The sequence below is a fragment of the Mchenga conophoros genome, linkage group LG7 (assembly GCF_057382185.1).
Source record: "Mchenga conophoros isolate Kocher_MC1m ecotype Shallow Benthic linkage group LG7, M_conophoros_male_GT1.1, whole genome shotgun sequence".
NCBI lineage: Eukaryota > Metazoa > Chordata > Actinopteri > Cichliformes > Cichlidae > Mchenga > Mchenga conophoros.
Genome location: NC_140532.1, coordinates 61,324,676 through 61,342,224, shown reverse-complemented (window position 1 = coordinate 61,342,224; position 17,549 = coordinate 61,324,676). Strand labels below are relative to the sequence as shown.

Below are 17,549 nucleotides of genomic sequence, written 5' to 3'. Positions count from 1 at the left end.
AGTTACCGGCAGATGGCCCCGTGCATGGGGCTGGACAGCGTCAACGTGTTAACGAGCTAACCGTGCTAACACGTTGACGCTGTGCAGCCCCGTCCTATTGCAGTAATCCAGAATATTCCAGAATCAACACAATGAAGTTACCTGTCTCTCTATGTCTATGCCCATACACATTTCTTCTGCATTTCTGTATAGATCAACCTGTAGATGCCCCTGGTCATGGCCTGAACATGAACAGTCAATTTATGTTTTTCTTACCAGGGCTGCAGTTCATGTGCGAAAAGAAATGCTTAATTATAGTGAGTTAATAACACTCTACAAGCTGGTGGAGCATTGTTGCTTGTCTTCGATCTCATTAGACAACAGTGTAGCAGTGATAACCTGAGCCTGTCACTCCCTTACCTCAGCAAAGTGATCGCATAAACAATCAAATAAGCTCTTTCACATTTTCTTTTTGTGATGCAGTTCATGCCATAGCCACTGGATGTCAGCACATTGCATGACTCACAGAAAGACCTTCATGGAAGCTGGTCCACTCTAAGAGAGTTAGCAGCTCTCTAAACTAGATAATGCAACAGTTTAATATGGTTTATTGTAACTTCTGGGTAATATTTTGAATATTTGTGGCAGGCATGAGACAAGGGCTCAGTTGAACTGGGCAGAGTGGAGAGAGTGTGGACCCAAATACAGATGGTGACAGACTTAAAATGAAAGTGAGCATTTATGACGGCCAAGAAAAATACAAACAAATGCAAAGAACAGAATGACTAAACTAGAAAAACCTAAACTGGAAAAAACTTTAAAACACGATATCAGAAAAAACTGTCACATGATATCAAACAGAAGCTGTCAATTCAGCTCTTCAGTGTGGGCAATCATAATGAAGCAGTTCATTCTAAGTTGTAGATTTGAGCTGCGCTTCATATTTTTGGCCACCAGATGTCACCAAAGATGACTTTTGAAAAGCTTTGCGTAATGAACCGTTTTTCAATACAAGCTTCAGTGCTTCAGAAAGCGCCATTTGGCCAACAGTACAGACATGGAACACGGAAAAATGCAGCAAGTGATGCACAGATAATCCGGCAACAAACAGAGGAAGACAAAAAGGCTTAAATACACAGATGGAAAACAAGGGAATGAGACACAAGAGGAGAGCACAGCTGGGAGAAATTACACATAGCGAGACGGGAAGGAAGCAAAACTGGAAACATTAGCAAAGGACACAAGACTATCAAAGTAAAACAGGAAACGAGACATTCACAAAGACAGACTTGAAACTGAGACATGGAGATGTGACTTGACTGCAAAACACGGGGGATGCATGAACCTGGAGGAACCTAGAAAACCAACACTAAACATAGCTTTTAGTTCATGAATAGTTTTGGTACAGTAAATATTTTTAACTGTCTAAAGCAGTGTTACAGCAAGTGCAGCGCACATAAATGAGTGGACAGGGTGATGGACACCGGTAAGAGCAGAGGAGGGGAGCTCTGTGTTTATATTAAAAACAACTGGTGTCACTGGAGTATGTAACAGTTAAGTGTTGCCAGTTCTATCTGCAATGAGAGTTTACAGTTGTCATAAAGGCTCCTGTTCTTACTTAACCCTGGATGCTAACATCACAGCAGCTTTGGACTACTTGCTAAATACTATTAATAAAGTCAAAGGAGCTTGCAAAGAAAAGCGTCTGGACTTCTTTAAATTACTTGAAGACGTTTCACCTCTCATCCGGGAAGCTTCTTCAGTTCTAAGGTCAAATGGTGGAGAGTCCCAGATATAAACCTAGTGGGAGTAACCCCCCACAGAGGGACAAAAGGACCCCCTGATGATCCTCTAATCGCCTGAGCCAAGGTGTGAAACTGGGTGTGGGTCCCAATCAGCCAGAGTTTCGGGTGTGTTCGTTGTGAAACCTGGCCCCACCTTATCATGCGAATTCCTGAGATCAGATGGCCCAGGATGTGAGTGGGCGTTAAGGCGTCTGGGAAGGGATCTCAAAACTGGATTATAGATGGCAGAGAGTTGGTGTCGTAAACCCCCGCCTCTGTTCAAAGATGGTCGCTCACAGTGGACATAGATGGCTTCTTTCACTCCTCTTTCAAACCATCTGTCCTCTCTGTCCAAAATGTGAATCTGACCTCAGGAATTCGCATGATAAGGTGGGGCCAGGTTTCACAATGAACACACCCGAAACTCTGGCTGATTGGGACCCACACCCAGTTTCACACCTTGGCTCAGGCGATTAGAGGATCATCAGGGGGTCCTTTTGTCCCTCTGTGGGGGGTTACTCCCACTAGGTTTATATCTGGGACTCTCCACCATTTGACCTTAGAACTGAAGAAGCTTCTCGGATGAGAGGTGAAACGTCTTCAAGCAACTTAAAGAAGTCCAGACGCTTTTCTTTGCTAGCTCCTTTGACTACAATGACCTGGATGACTGAGAACCTTCACAGACATACTATTAGTAAACAACAGAGGGCCGATCCCGACAGTTTTTGTAATGGGTGATGACAAAAGAGTCATTTTTTTAAAACTCCCTTGCCCAAATTTTATTAGCATATCCATCAAGGAAACAACACACTTGACCACAATAATAGTAACACTGGTTTCAAGGCTTCACCTCTCTCCCATCTCGGACTATTTGAACAGATCTCTGTTTTCTATTCCAACATACAGACAAGTTATTAACATGGTTAAACCACTCACTAGAACAATACAAGTGTGACCAGTGCAGACTTTTGAACAACTTCATGACTTCATGACCAACCGGACTATATTCAATGTGGACTGTCAGAAGTCTGCAAGACATGGCTTATCACCAAAACTAATCATACAGAAGTACGGTACTGAGACTCACACGAGTGAGCTTCATTCAATGAGCTCCTTCATCTTTCTGCTGTTAAGGGTCAGATTCTTTTGTCCCCCAACAAGAATCTAGATTTTCCACTTCTTTCCTGTAAGCCTTGATGTCATTTGAAAACTTCACAATTTATTTGATTCATGTAGTTGTAAATGAACAGTGACTAGAGGAGTGAATTGACTATGCAGCCTTGTGGTACCCTCATACTAAACATCAAGGCAGAGGAAATGTGGCTATCTAACCTAACAGACTGGAGTCTGTTGGTTGGAAATCCCAGAGTTAAGTTGCAAAGTGAAGTGCTGATGCCCAGATGTGTGGCCATCAGCTTGGATGGTACAACGATGAGAAGTCCACAAACAGCGTTCAGAGAGTAGTGTCCAGAACTTTAGTTTTATCCAGATGTGTCAGTGTGAAGTGCAGGATGGAGGCATTGGCATCCTTTGATAAAAATGTGTTGTTTGAACTGTGTTACTTATTAAATTTCACAACTGAATGACTTGAAGGCGGTTGGTGCCGTGGCTCCAGAGACCAGCTATGTGCTAATAGTCTGACACCGCTTTGAGAGGTCACACTGACACTTAATGCCCAGGTTTTCTTCCACCCCGACACTGAAAACCACTCTTAGTATTGCACTTCATTACTGTATTCCAGTGTTTTGTACAACTATAGTTTGTCTTATGCTCTTGAATGACAAGGGGTTGTTTTTGTATTTGTTTTTTGTTTTGTTTTTTTGTTTGGGGGGGGGGGGGGGGGGGGCAAAATAAGGTGCTAAAAATACAGATTAAAAATCACTAGCGATGGCTGCTGTCAATACCAGCATGTATGTATAAATATATTATAAATATATATATTTTATTCATTTTGAAATAGTCACTGTTAGAAAAAACACTTTTTTTCCATCATAAATTTTCACGTTCTTCCCATCAGGTTGATGCAGTGAGCTCTGATATGTTACTTGTTAGTAATGCTGTTAAATGCTGGGTTTTACATCTGCTCAGAGTGTGTATGGAAAAATATTTTCACCTGCATGATGTTTGTAATGGCAACCCACTTGTTTTTTGTGTAGCAGAGCATCTGGGCAGAAAGCGAGAGGTAAAACTCAATAGCAGCTGAATTTGTTAATTAGATATCAGAGAAACACAGTGTGCCATTTTCTTGAAGGATGATCAAAGAGTCTTGTAGATTGTTCCAAAATAAAAATCAATGGGTTTTTTTTATTATGAATAAAAATTTTTTAGAATAAAGTCCTAAAACAACTCATGTTTAAAATAATTTCTCCATGCTCCAAACTGCATCCCGATTGGCCATATAGTTAAAACTACAATAAAGTAAGTCCAAAACTTCTGCATCTCATTTTTTTGTACTGTTGATCACATCATCCCCGATCCGCTCAATCTGATTTAAGAGAAATACAGAAAAGCAGAATGAATCCTACATCAGACAGCATTCCTTGATCAACAGTTTAGCGACTTGCCTCTTCATTTATGAGACATTTAAGGAGTGTTATTAAAAGAAGAGGGGATGATAAACACTCATAAACACAATCCTGTCTCAACTTTTTTTGAGATTTGTTGTGTTGCGTTCAACACTTGTTTTATTTGCATTTTTGGAATTGGAACTCTAAATTCCAGTTCCAGTCCAAATGACTCTCACTCCTAACTTTTCGACCTTCTTCACTAACAAACCCCAGCTATCGTGACCCGATTTTTTTATTTTATTTATTTATTCATTTGGGGGACGGGGCTTAAATTCTGACTTTCCATTGAAGTGTTAATGTTATTAATGCTTTGTTTTGTTTTTTACTATAGTTGTGATGGTACCTGAGTCGTCGATGTCTGTTTCCTGTTTTATTGTGATAGTCTCTTACCCTGTGTAGATGTTTAGTTTTGCTTCCCCTGTTTCATTAGACAGATTTGTTCCAGCTGCGTTTCCACCTGTTGCCCATCCTCTCGTCATCCTGCATATTAAACCCCTTAGTATTTCTATGTTACCGGTCACATTGTCTCATGTTTAGCGTAGTTCTGATTTACTGGTGATCTCTTTAAAAAGAGATCAAAGGGGGAATTGTGAGATTATCCTATCCTATGTCTATAATCGAAATGAGTGAATCATTATACTGCTGTAAGCCACACCATACTCCTTATTATAGAGAGTATTAGTTTGTAGCTGTAGTTCTAGTTTGCATTATGCTTCTGAATTACAAAAGAATGTGAAAATCATTAGATTCATTAGATAGGTTTGTATTATCCTATACTGTTGATTTACTGTGAGTGAGTTACACTGTTTCATGACATTTCATACTGCTGAGTTAAGAAGAGAATACTGTGTGCAGAGAGCACAAAGCACATTCAACAGGAGCTTCACCCCCTTGTTGGAAGCAGATAGGCAGGGAGCCAAGGTCATAACACAGGCTCACTGAGAGTTAGAGGGTACGTAAGTTTAGGCTTTTTATGACTAGGTGGGGGCCACTAGAGGCTACAAGAGCTTGAGTAACCCTCCACCAGTTGGAGATTTGCTGTGTCCCTCTGCATGCATGTCTCCCCATCTGGATGGTTTATGCTCATAAAGTCTTGAATTATATGGAATAAATGATAGTTGATTGAGCATTTATACACCGAGTATTGTCCTTCCTTCAGCCCAAAGATCGAAAGAATTGGGAGGTTTTAACACTGGTTTGTAGTGATTTTGATGCAGGTGCTATTCACACATCTGTAACAAGGACTAAGTGCTACCCCTTTGAAAGAGCTAAGAGTTTTACTTGGCTATAATGGTTAATTCTGGAGATAACATGACACAGCCATGGTTTTGTCTGTAGAAATCCTTGCTGTAAAATACTTGGGGATAAGACCGAGTTCTAACAATGTAGTCAATTTCTGACATTCTAAACTGCCTTAGTTGATGGGATAAAAGTAAAGAGTGAGACCACATGAAATGACCCTATTCTTTCATCTGGATTCAACGTAAGTTTGCAGACGTTATTGGTGAATCCTGCAACTGAAGGATAAAGGTCACTTGTTAAAGGATGTCAGTGGTCACATTTTTGGACCAAAAGATAGATCGTTTGAAAGAGGAGTAAAAGAGGCCATTACAAATAAACATTATTGGACAGAGGTGGTGGCTTACGACACCAGCTATCAGCCACCTACAATGGAGTTTTTAGATCTCTTCCCAGGCGCCTCAACCCCCACTCACATCTTGCAAGAGGGGACCTCAATAGAGTGAGGCAAGGTATTACAGTGGTTTTACAAAAAACCTCTTTTCACACTTTGGCTCATGTGTTGACACACATGATTGATGGTGCATCAACAACCCTCTTAAAGGATCCCCCCCCCCCCCCCCCAGGGTTTAATTACCTGGTGCTCTCCACCTTTAGGTTTAAGAAATGAAAAAGTCAAGTGTCTTTCTTTCCAAGTTCCTTTGTTTATGTCTAACTAATATCACACGAGTTTGCAAAATACAAGCCAGCTTGAACTGTTGTTTAATAATTTCAAACACAAATACAAACACGCTTACACTTATCTCACCATCCACGCAATATATTTCCAGCTCTAACTTAATTAACCACAGCTAGAACTACATTCATTTCAAACCTGTAAATTATTGACATGATACGTCCCACATTACAAAAGTTAAATATTGCATGTATTTATGTTAAACATGAAATGTCTGTTGACATTAGTCTACTAAACAGACTAAAAATGTACTCTAGACATGACATTTTACACTTAACATGACAATGACATTAGTCTGTGGACATTTTTAAAAATGTCATGTTCATATAGAATGTTGACATTTATTTCCCTCCACATAAACATACATGACGGGGCTTAACAGTCACCTTTCCATGAATAAGTTGAGTGTGTTTGGCATATAAAGTAAGGCTGTCCTCACTGAACGTCACACTACCCTGTTAACTGAAAGGCCACAAATATAGACAAAATAAACCAAACACTGATGATATATTATACTCCACCACTCCAGCTTGAAAGTTATGGTAACATTACTCATCCATCAAACAGTGTAGATGAAATAAACAAATTACTCTTCAAGTATTACATTTCTTGTTTCTTCTTGTAAAATAATGTTTGAACACCAGGGTGTGGCTTTAAAGAAAAGAAATGATTAGAGACACAGAAAGACATCATAAATACAAATAATGATGAACAGACAGATTTAGTAAAATGTTTTATTAGAATTTAGTAAAACAAAACAGGAAATGAGTACTTAACAACTACCACAACAAAACAGGAAACAGCAAAAAAATGAAAGGAAACATTTTTACAAGTGGAAATTTCAAAATACAAGTTCAAATTGTTATTCACATTCTCTATTCTACGAGCTCTCACACTTTGCAACATATTTACCTTCAAACTCCTGGCCACTCCAGGGCAGTTCTGTCCATAGCCTCCCGGATGGCCTCCCAGCTGGCTCCGTGATTTGGTTTGTTTCCATCGCTGGCCACCCAGCCAGCCTCCCGACTTGCTTTGCTTCTGCTACTGGCCTCCAGGCAGACCCTCTAAACTGCAGTGTTCCTAGTGCTTACAACAAGGTCAGGCTGAACCCTAGAACAGTGTCTTGTATATGCTTTTATTTCTTTGCTTAAATAACCTTCATTGGCATGTTTTACTGGAGTTATTCTATCCATCCATCTCCTACTTATAACTCAATCTAACACTCTGAACTATGTCTACATACCTAAATACTGCTATTATGTGATTGGCTGATTAGATATCTGCGTTAGTGAGCTGCTAAATTAGGACATTTTTGCTCTGCTTACAACTATTTCATAAATTATGTATTGGACAAAATTAGAGAAAACGCCATCACACATTTTGGACATAATATGAAGAGAATCTTGTTCTTTCCCCAAACTCCCGTGTTGTGTCTTCTCCCAGTGTTTGTGCTCTCCGCTCCCGTGTCTCAGCACTCCCCGTGCTGGGTGCTGTCTGGCACTCCACACCTCTCGTGGAGTCTCACGTAATGTCTCACCACACTCTCAATTAGCTCCTCCGACGAGCCCTGATCAGCAGCAGGTGTGTGGTTTCGGGTGTGGCCAGTCCCCTAGCAGGGCCACACCCACCAGGCCTGAAGGTGCCTGTAGACGAGTGCTCAGATACACAGCCACCCACACACACATATGTACAATCATAGAATACATAAGTAACATAAGTCTATAACTGACATGAAATGGCTCATTATTTTACTATTAATTATCACAAGCTGTTGGTTCATTCTCTTGATTTATATTTCACTGAAAGTATATTACTGAGACTAAGTTGCAACACTTTTTTTAACTACAAGTTGTGTCACTGCCCACACCCACGTCAGAATAGGCTGCTTATGGATTGTTGATGTAAAAATAATGCTCACTCATGAGTAGCTACTAAGTAAGGTGACGGCAGACTTGCCCTCAGTCCTCTCTGTAACAGAAACAACAGCTCCTTAACCAGAGAGGAGATGTTTGTTGTTACACAAATAAGAATTATTTACATACTAAATAACACTGTGTGTTCCCATTGTGATGTCAAATGTTCATCATCATCATCATTATCATCATCATCTTTATTTATAAAGCACTTTAAAACAACCACAGCTGACTCAAAGTGCTGTACATTGGAACTAAATAATAAAATTACATAAGATATAAATATAAAATATAAAATAATTAATTAGTTTGTTAGTTTCTGTGTAATTGTGATGAAATAACTTATTATGACTCACAAAAGCCAAAGAATAAAAATGGGTCTTAAGACGTGTTTTAAAAGTGGGCAATGAAGGGGCCTCTCTAATGCGCAAGGGCAAGTTATTCCATAATTTAGAAGAAGCTCAGACAGGTAAGGCTCAGCAAGATTGTGAAAGCATTCAAAAACAAACATAAAAAATTTAAAAAAAGAAAAAAAAAAGAAAAACTCTAAAAGACATAGGTAGTCAGTGCAGCCGGCCAGCACAGAGGTTATATGCTCTCTTTTACAACCTGCTTTTAACCTGCTGCAGACGTGAGAGCAACAACTGACTAACCCCACATAAAGTGAGTTACAGTAGTCCAGACGGGAAGAAATAAAAGCATGGACCACTGTTTCAAAGTGCTCCCTGGAAAGAAAGGAATTCACTCTTGCCAGACACTTTAAATGATAAAAGCTGGACTTCTGCACTGCTCTAATTTTCTTTCCAATTAAAAATCACTGTCAATTTAAAACCAAGGTCAGTAATAACAGGTTTAAAATAAACTTCCAGGGGTCCCAAGTCAACAGAGGAGGACTCACAGGGACCATCAGGTCTAAACACCAAGACCTCTGTTTTCTTTTCATTAAAATTAAAAAGGTTTAAAGCCAACCAAGCTTTAATGTCTAGACATGTCAAGAGAGGTCTTATGGAGATGCCAACCTTCTGCTTTAGTGGCAAATACATTTGGCAGTCATCAGCATAACAATGAAAAGAGATCCCACGCCTTCTAAGGATGGAGCCCAGAGACAATAAATACAGTAAAAAGAGCAGTGGCCCTAAAATTGAAGAATTAGATGATTCGGAACTGAGAAGGCTATCAGAGAAAGTTCTATTTGCCACATAAGACCTAAACCAATTAAATGCAGTGCCGCCAATATCCACTAGATCATCTAATCGAGATATTAGATGCTGTGGTCTGCTGTGTCAAAGGCAGCAGTTAGGTCAAGCAAGACCAGAACAATGTGGTTATCAGACTCACATGCCAGAAGGATGTCATTAAAGACCCTTAATAATGCAGATTCTGTGCTATGAAGTGTTTTTAAACCTGACTGAAAAATCTTAAGGATGCCATTATTATCTAGAAAATCTTTCAGCTGACAAAAAACAGTTTTCTCTAAAACCTTGGAAAGTAAAGGTAGCTTGGAAATAGGCCTATAATTAGCTAAAACTGTGTGAACAAGACCAGGTTTCTTAAGCAGTGGCTGCACTACTGCATGTTTCAAGGTTGCAGGAACCACACAAGAGGACAGACTACTGTTAATAATGGCAGGGGCAGAATGCCCTATACTAGGAAAAATTTCTTTTAAAAATTGTGGAGGGATAGGATCCCGGGGGGAACCTGCGGGCTTAATATGGCGAATCACATCCTCTAAATTGGAGACAGTCACAAGCTCAAACTCAGTAAAAACAGCCTTAGGCTGCCTGGTTTTTAACTATTTGTGATTAATTAAATCACTACAAACCACTCAGCAGACAGATCACAGGTAATGAAGTACTGGTTAGTATTGTTTGTTCTATCTTTAGCTACCTGAGGTTACAGGTGACTTTTTTTTTAAATTAATTAATGTTGTCTTGAAAGGGACAAGTTCTACATAACTGTAACAGTATCTATACACTTTTGTTTCTTTTCTTTTTTTTTTAAGTCAAATATAAGAAGCTACAAAAAATGTTACTTAACTTGACATTACAAAAAGGATTTTTGTTAAAATCTCTAAAAGAATCTCAGAGATTCCAAGAAGGCCAGGTACCCTGAACTGTCATTCTGTGCATAAGCGCAGATGACAGTGAGGACCCCTTCCCTGACCAAAAGGTGCAGAAAGGTGATGTTCAATGTAGCAGTTGTCAGTCTTGGTAACCAGGGATCGGTTTGAAAAGGTCTCTGTCTTTGGCTGCCACCCAGCAAACGCTGCACCTAAGCGCTTCGGTGCCTCTGGCGGCTGGTGAGCCTACAGGAGGGTGTGCCCAGCCAGGCCCCATGGCCTAAGACATGGCCATCAGGTGCTCACTGGCCGCCCTCCCCGGGCCTGGCTCTAGGACGGGGCCCTGGTAACCCTATCCTGGGCAGGGTGAACTGTTCCCTTGGTCTTGTACTCATAAGGGTCTTCTGAAATACTTACTCTAGTCCCTCACTCAGGACCAATTTGGCATGAGAGATCCTACCATGGAGCAAAATCTGCCCGACAGGTGAGGGCAGTCAGCTGGAAAGCTGAGGACGCTTGGAGAACATCAGTGCCGAATCAGAAGCACTGTGTGCATAAACACTAAAGAAAAAGCAATCAGATCACTGTGTGAGTCCCTATGTGTTCACAAATGCTTATATTAATGGGTGTATTAATGGGGCAAGTTGTATAAAGCGCTTTGAGTGCTCAGGTAACCCATGGGGCCTGGCCACCAGGCGCTCTTCCTTGGGCACGATGGAGCAAGGTCTGGATCCAGGGCTGGGCCCCAGTAACCCTATCCCAGGCAGGATGACGTGCTCCCCTGATGTTACACTCATGTTTATCTTCTGAATCACTCTTTGTCTGGTCCCTCGCCCAGGATGAATTTAGGATCCCTGGGACACACAAATCCCTTCATCACAAAAACGGTAGCAATTCATGGAGGGGATAATCATTTTAATCGAATCCATTTTTAACATACTGCTATTAGCCCTGTGCAACTTATGTTAATGCCCTAATAAATAAAAATGAAAAAAGGCACTCGCTTGACACTTCAAGCAAAATGGTTTTTAACCAGAAATTAATGGTAGAATACTGTATGTTGAGAAATAAGGGTTGAAATGTGATGAAATGTTCACAGACAGATGTGTTATATGAAGAGTTCATTACTTCTTACCCTAATTACCACTACGGACTATTGTATATTAAAATAATAAATCTAAAATGTACTGATAACTTATAAAATATTATTCAAATAGTTTAAAAAACCCCTCAAAGGTAGCTTAAGAGATATGGAACAAGAAAGGAAGGAGGCCCACAGACTGCTTATGTATTGACTGAGAGTTCTGTGCTATGCGTCTGCATAAATGCAGAGAAAACTCAAAATGTTTTGGGACATGAAGGGTTTGGGCCACGCTGGGTACAATACACCGCTAAAGGGCAAACGTTATCCCATCCACATACTACAGTGAGATAGGCAATGTACAACAGACAAAACCTATACTTGTGAAGTCGTAGATGGAGCTTTGACAAAGACAAACGGACAAACAGACAAACAGCAGCACATATAGTGGTGCAGTTATGCCCTTCCCCGCCCGTCCCCAAATCCCCTCCCCTCTTCTCCGATCTCACAGGGGTCAAACAACGTCACGCCTACTCTTTGGGTATTGTCATATGTTCTCGCGACATTACCTTCCCTCTTAAAAAGGAACGCGATCACTGACACCTCGCGAGGTTCTTGTTAGTCGTTGTCCGCCCTCTGGCGATGCCGTCTGAAGTGTGTAAAATAGCAGCAAGGAAATCTCTGGGAGTCTAGGAGGAGCTACGGCAAGGTCGATATCAGCATCGTTTTCAGGGCAGCAGAAGGACCATAAGTGGCTGGGATCTAGTGCTGTGTCCCCGAGCGAGGGACAATAAATTGTGAGTTTTGGGATTTATCACCGTGGAAGAAGAAGTAGGAGAGCGACGGAAAGTTTACAATCTGTAGTCTTGTTCCGACCGTGCTAACAAGCTACCCTCACTACTCCTCCTTTCCTCGCCGCTATCCTGCGCCTTTTCTAACCAGTCAGAGCAGCGAGTTCATTTTTCCTGTAAATAGGAAGACGCTTTGTAACGGGTGGCAACCGGGTTTTTGCTCGCATCCATTATATTGTGTGGCCGAGTAAAGCGTTTGATCCACACGCTTTCCACGTTCATCTCTGTTTGCTGTACCATGTCAGCACCATCCTCTGCGTCTTCCGCTCCGGCGGAGAACTCTGCGACGGACCATGATTTTCTAGCCCCGGATGCGGGGCAGAAGCCACCCGGTCCGACGCCCAGTCAAAGCCGTTTCCAAGTGGACCTCGTGGCTGAGGCTGCGGGCGCCGCCGATGATAAGACTCCGAGCTCCGACGCCTCTGCCGCTGCCCCAGATGCTCCGAGTAGCAATCCAGCTGTCAGCGGAGAGGAAGCTAAAGGCCGGTTTCGGGTGGTGAACTTTGCGGATCCGACTGGGGTAGGCAGCGTGGACTCTCCGGAGGCAGCGCCGACTGAGGGAATGCAGAACGGAGACACGGTGATGAGCGAGACTAGCTTACATTCGTCGACTGGGGGGCAACATCACTATCACTATGACACGCACACCAATACCTATTACTTGAGAACTTTTGGTCACAATACCATCGATGCCGTGCCCAACATCGATTTCTACCGGCAGACAGCAGCACCGCTGGGGGAGAAACTCACCAGACCCACCCTGTCGGAGCTGCACGATGAGCTGGACAAGGTAAGACCACTCGCATCACCCGAAACTACTGGTTGAATCATATAGAAATCAGACTACAACTTATCTTATTATAATGGGAATTAACCCCAACTGTCAGAGTGTTCACCTTATGTATTTACAATCTCCGTTTATTGTCTTTAAACCATCACATGCCGCTCTACGTGTTATTGGTAGATGGGAACCTCTGCTTTTCCCGTGTACTCCATCTAGGTCACAGCAGTCCTGTCAGATAAAGTTGTTTTTGTTTTTGTTGTTGTGGTGTGGTTTTTGTTTTTGTTTTTCTTCTTCGGACAGATGCTCTGTAAGATGTTCAGGTCAAAATGACTGAACCCAGACTACCGCTGTGTTTGCTGGTTTGTGTCACTGTTTACGTTATTAAGAAACAAACATATCTAAAGAACATGGCAGATGTTTCCCTTGTAAATGACAGTCGCACTGAAAGCACTTTCGTGTTGCTAGTATTAATTCATTTTTAAGTAAAAACTTTATTTCTGAACTGTGGTGGTGTTTCCCCCCCTTTTCCTCTAACTGGCCTGGAGTAGCCTGTTATTGTGAAGGTTATATTCTGATAAACTTCAAAGTGACTGTTGGCAGCAGTACCCTGACGAACTGATTTTCACTAACCACAATGAACTCCAACACGGACCCAAGCTTGTATGACAAAGCCCAGGTTCTCAGTGTTTTAAATACATTTTTCCAAAAAAATATCCACTTCAGTTTCATCCATATTGCTCATCTTGTATTGCGTCCATAGCTTAACAGAACATTTGTATGCTGTGTTTTGCTCTGGTGAGAAGTCACCTTGCTTACTGGGTCAGGTTAGATTGTTGGATGTTGCGATAAAGGAAAACGGAAGAATTCTTACACTTTTATTGCGTGTAGAAGTTCTTTATTTACTACAAAGTGTTTCGAGACAACTTTTGTTATAAACTGGCGTGGTCTAAAGAAAATTGCATTAACTTTATGCTGTCTTTCAGCGCAAACCAGTGTCATCACATTTGCAAGTCAAGAATTGTTACTTGGTGCCGAATTACTGGCACCAAATCAAGTCTGTTGACACGAGACTTGATTTTCCGGTATATCATTCAAAACTAAAGCAGGACGCCTTTGTCAATGCCTGCCCACTCCAGTCGATTGTATACCTTATGAAACTTAATGAAAAGTAAAGTCTGTTCTGATCGCTTTTTTTTTTTTTTTTTTTTTTTTTTTTTTTTTTTTTTTTTAAATATATATATCTAAACATCAAGTAGTTAGTGTTGAAAAGCTGGTTTTGTTTTTTCAACTAGAACAGGGCTTCTATTGTCTTCCCCAGTCAGGCTATATTGAGACTTTATGGCAAATATTTAGTAGGCAAGTATGTTTCAACACCACAGAATTACAGCTGCTAGCAGATATGCATGATCAGCTGATGGACAATGGAATTTAATTAGCTGCTGTGGTTGGCTGATATTCATACAAGCTGCACTCTTTGGCTCAGTAGATTGGAAATAGCCTTTGAACATTAAATATCATGGGGTTTCTTTTAGTTTGAAGGTCATGGTCACCTTGGTGCTACTACTTTATCATGTCTGTCACTGAGTGTTTTGCAGTGTTTGTGTGGCACGCCCAGATCGAAATGTGGAATGGAAATTCCACCAATTGATTGTTGCTTCTGGTTGTTTTTCATGGCAATCAATGAGTCCTCTTATAAAGTTGGTAAAGTGTCTATGTGAAAGCTGAACGCATTGTCTTTATGTAATTGACTGTGGCAGCAAACTCCACTGAGAGTCTTGAGCCTCTAGTGACATGGGCCGTCAGGAACAGGCAGGTAAGTAAGTGTTGCCGTCCTGTAATGTTGAGCTCCAAAACAGCACCTTCAATAGCGCTGCGCTATGGGTCCATATTGAAGAGCTGGAAGGGAAACTGTGACAGGGAAGATTTTATTCAGTCCAGAGCAGCAGAGCATAAACACACTGTGCTTAAATATTGATGTCGCACTCAGTGCTGCTGAAGTTTGACATTAGACTGGAATATTGTACATAAAATACTGCTCTCTATACTTTTAGAGTAGCTGGGACAGTAGTTAAGGATAAGTTCAGTCTTAACTCGAGTCTTAATGGCATTTTTGCCGCAATACTTGCAAAATGTGCAGTTTCTTTCATGTCCTCTTATTGCTCCTGGATTTTAATGTGCTGAATCCAAAAACAACAGTTAAAAAAAACTATGGATAAGCTATTTAGTTTAATTTTACACCTATGCACTTTGTTTAGATGATTTTCAATCATACATTGTGAGCATAGAGATATATCTCTATCTGTATATGGTAGGTGAATTATTGTGATGTGACGCTTTCTTAATTTTGTAACAAGATTTAAAAAAAAAAAGAGATAAAGAACACTTGATGCAAACCATTATATTGGAAGGCACAGCTGGATTGTTCCACATCAAATCTCAAAAGATTTTCCCGAATTTATTCAGAGGTAGGCCAAGTCAGGATGTGGGTGTGGGATGCTGTGACACTGAGACATGCACAGTTAATCAGTTAGGTCTGACGTCTCGTGATGATGCCAGATATGAATAAGTGATTGAACATGTGATCCACATGTTTATTCATGTTAGTTTCATCACTTGACCACACATCATTTTTTTTAATAAATAGATGTTTACACAACTAAACAAAAGTAATTCAACAATGTCATGCACAAATGGAGGATGTGCAAAGGTGTCAAATTCTGAGTCGCAGTACCTTCCACAACATATCTGAAAAGAATTTATTTTTTAAAGTTTATTATAATAATCTTTAAAAAAAAAATCTGTAGCCTTATTTTGCATCATCAGATTTGTTGCTACGGAGAAGGTCAAAGTAAGACCAAGTAAGAGTAGAGGTCAAAAGTTCAAATATCCTGCAATTTAGGCATATTATGTACATGTTATAATGATGTTGTATTATAATTAAATTATATTATGATAGTATACTGTGTGTGTAGGTATGTGTGAGGTCTTAAAGACCTCTTAGTACAATCCCATATGGAAAAGAAATAGTAAAAACTTATATGTGATTACTCATGAAAGTGGCCACTTTCTCATTACTTTCATATATTGTTTTAGTAAGTATCCAAAACATACAAGTTTCATTATATAATTTTTCAAGGGATCTTATATCTGTTTTCACTCTTATATGCTTTTCATACAAGTTTCACACAAGACAGATACAAACTTTATAAGATTTATATCTTTTCCATATGGGATATCACACCGATAGAAAACTGCTATCAGACTGCTTGCTTACAGGATATTTAGAAGTAGAATGGCAGGCAGAACCTTTAACTTTCAGTTCAATTTAATTAAATAATCAGCTGCATTATTTAGTATTTTGTGATTGGTATTGTTATAGTTGTCAAAGGCTTGTTTGCCCGGTGGCCTTGTTAATTGGGTAAGTGTGACGGCATTGTAGTGCATCGGTTAAGACTGTTTATTCAGAACAAAAAAGGTTCCAAGTTACCATTTGCTACTAGGCTGGGTGCTTTCTGCGAGGAGTTTGCATATTCTTAAGGTGGATAAAATGCTTAAGGGGTTACAGTTAAGTGCTGCTGTTTTGTCAGTCTATATGGATATGAAATGTGGGATTGTAAGTTGTTGATTAGTAGAGAGGTACACATTGTAAAAGTGCCTGCTGCTTTCAGGGGACGTTGCAGGGTCGATTTGCACAATGGAACCCTTGTTTAAGTCTTACAAGCTTTTTTTTTTTTTTTTTTCCCCCCTTTTGAAGCAAATCCCTCCTGTGTTTCTAGTACCTCACAGCCCTGCAGATTGTACAGGCTGTATACAGAAACAGGAAGCGAAGGACCCCCTGGGCTTTTAGTGTGTCATTTGACAAGCAGTGGAGTCCTTTTGTCTCAGAATCAGCCATAGATGATGGTCTTACAGCTGTAGTAACAATCTCGCTCACTGGCTCGCACACGTGCACACCCTCTCTGTGTCTCTTTCTCACAGAGCCTTTTGGCAACTGCGTGAGAGAGAAAGAGCTTTTTGTCTGCAGAGGACCTGGCTTCTTCCTTATTCCCGTGTGCGTCACATAGACCCTGATGTCAGAAATAGCACAATGACCCCACCCCCTTGTGAGACGCAAGTACAGTAATTAAGCTGAGAGTAAAACAATAGCGGTATTAGCAGTAGCTGTGCGTATTCCGTTGAATTTATTTTGGCGGTAATGTATCTGTGAGAATATGTAACTATTGATGCTTTAGTTTAGATATGATAAAACAGTCCTTGAAAAACAAGCAAGTGCTGCAAAACCATCCTATTATATATACTTCTATACTTCTTATCATGACTCTCAAACTTTTGTCAGTCTCTATACTGCTTATATTGTCCTTATAGGTTGCAAATAATTTATTATGTAACTTCACCCTGTCAGTTGACACTCGTGTTTCAACCAATGTGTTTTACAGTGCTGTCACAGAAACTGTAGTTACTCTGAGACGCGCTAATAAGAGTTTTCTTAGTGTCTGTTTAGACATTATTTCCATGTTTAACTAGCCAATCAGGACATGAATTGTTTTTTGACATTA

The 17,549-nt window shown here is 40.5% G+C and overlaps 1 protein-coding gene across 2 annotated transcripts in view; it reads left to right on the top strand.

Annotated features, from left to right (window-relative positions):
• Nucleotides 1-11,980: 11,980 nt before the first annotated feature.
• Nucleotides 11,981-17,549, top strand: part of slc12a2 (solute carrier family 12 member 2) — a 63,381-nt gene continuing 57,812 nt past the window's right edge. For both annotated transcript variants that reach the window (XM_085280591.1, XM_085280590.1), the window contains exon 1: nt 11,981-12,999. In XM_085280591.1, the coding sequence (XP_085136717.1) occupies nt 12,448-12,999 (552 nt within the window). In that variant the 5' untranslated portion in view covers nt 11,981-12,447. The remainder of the gene's footprint in view (nt 13,000-17,549) is intronic.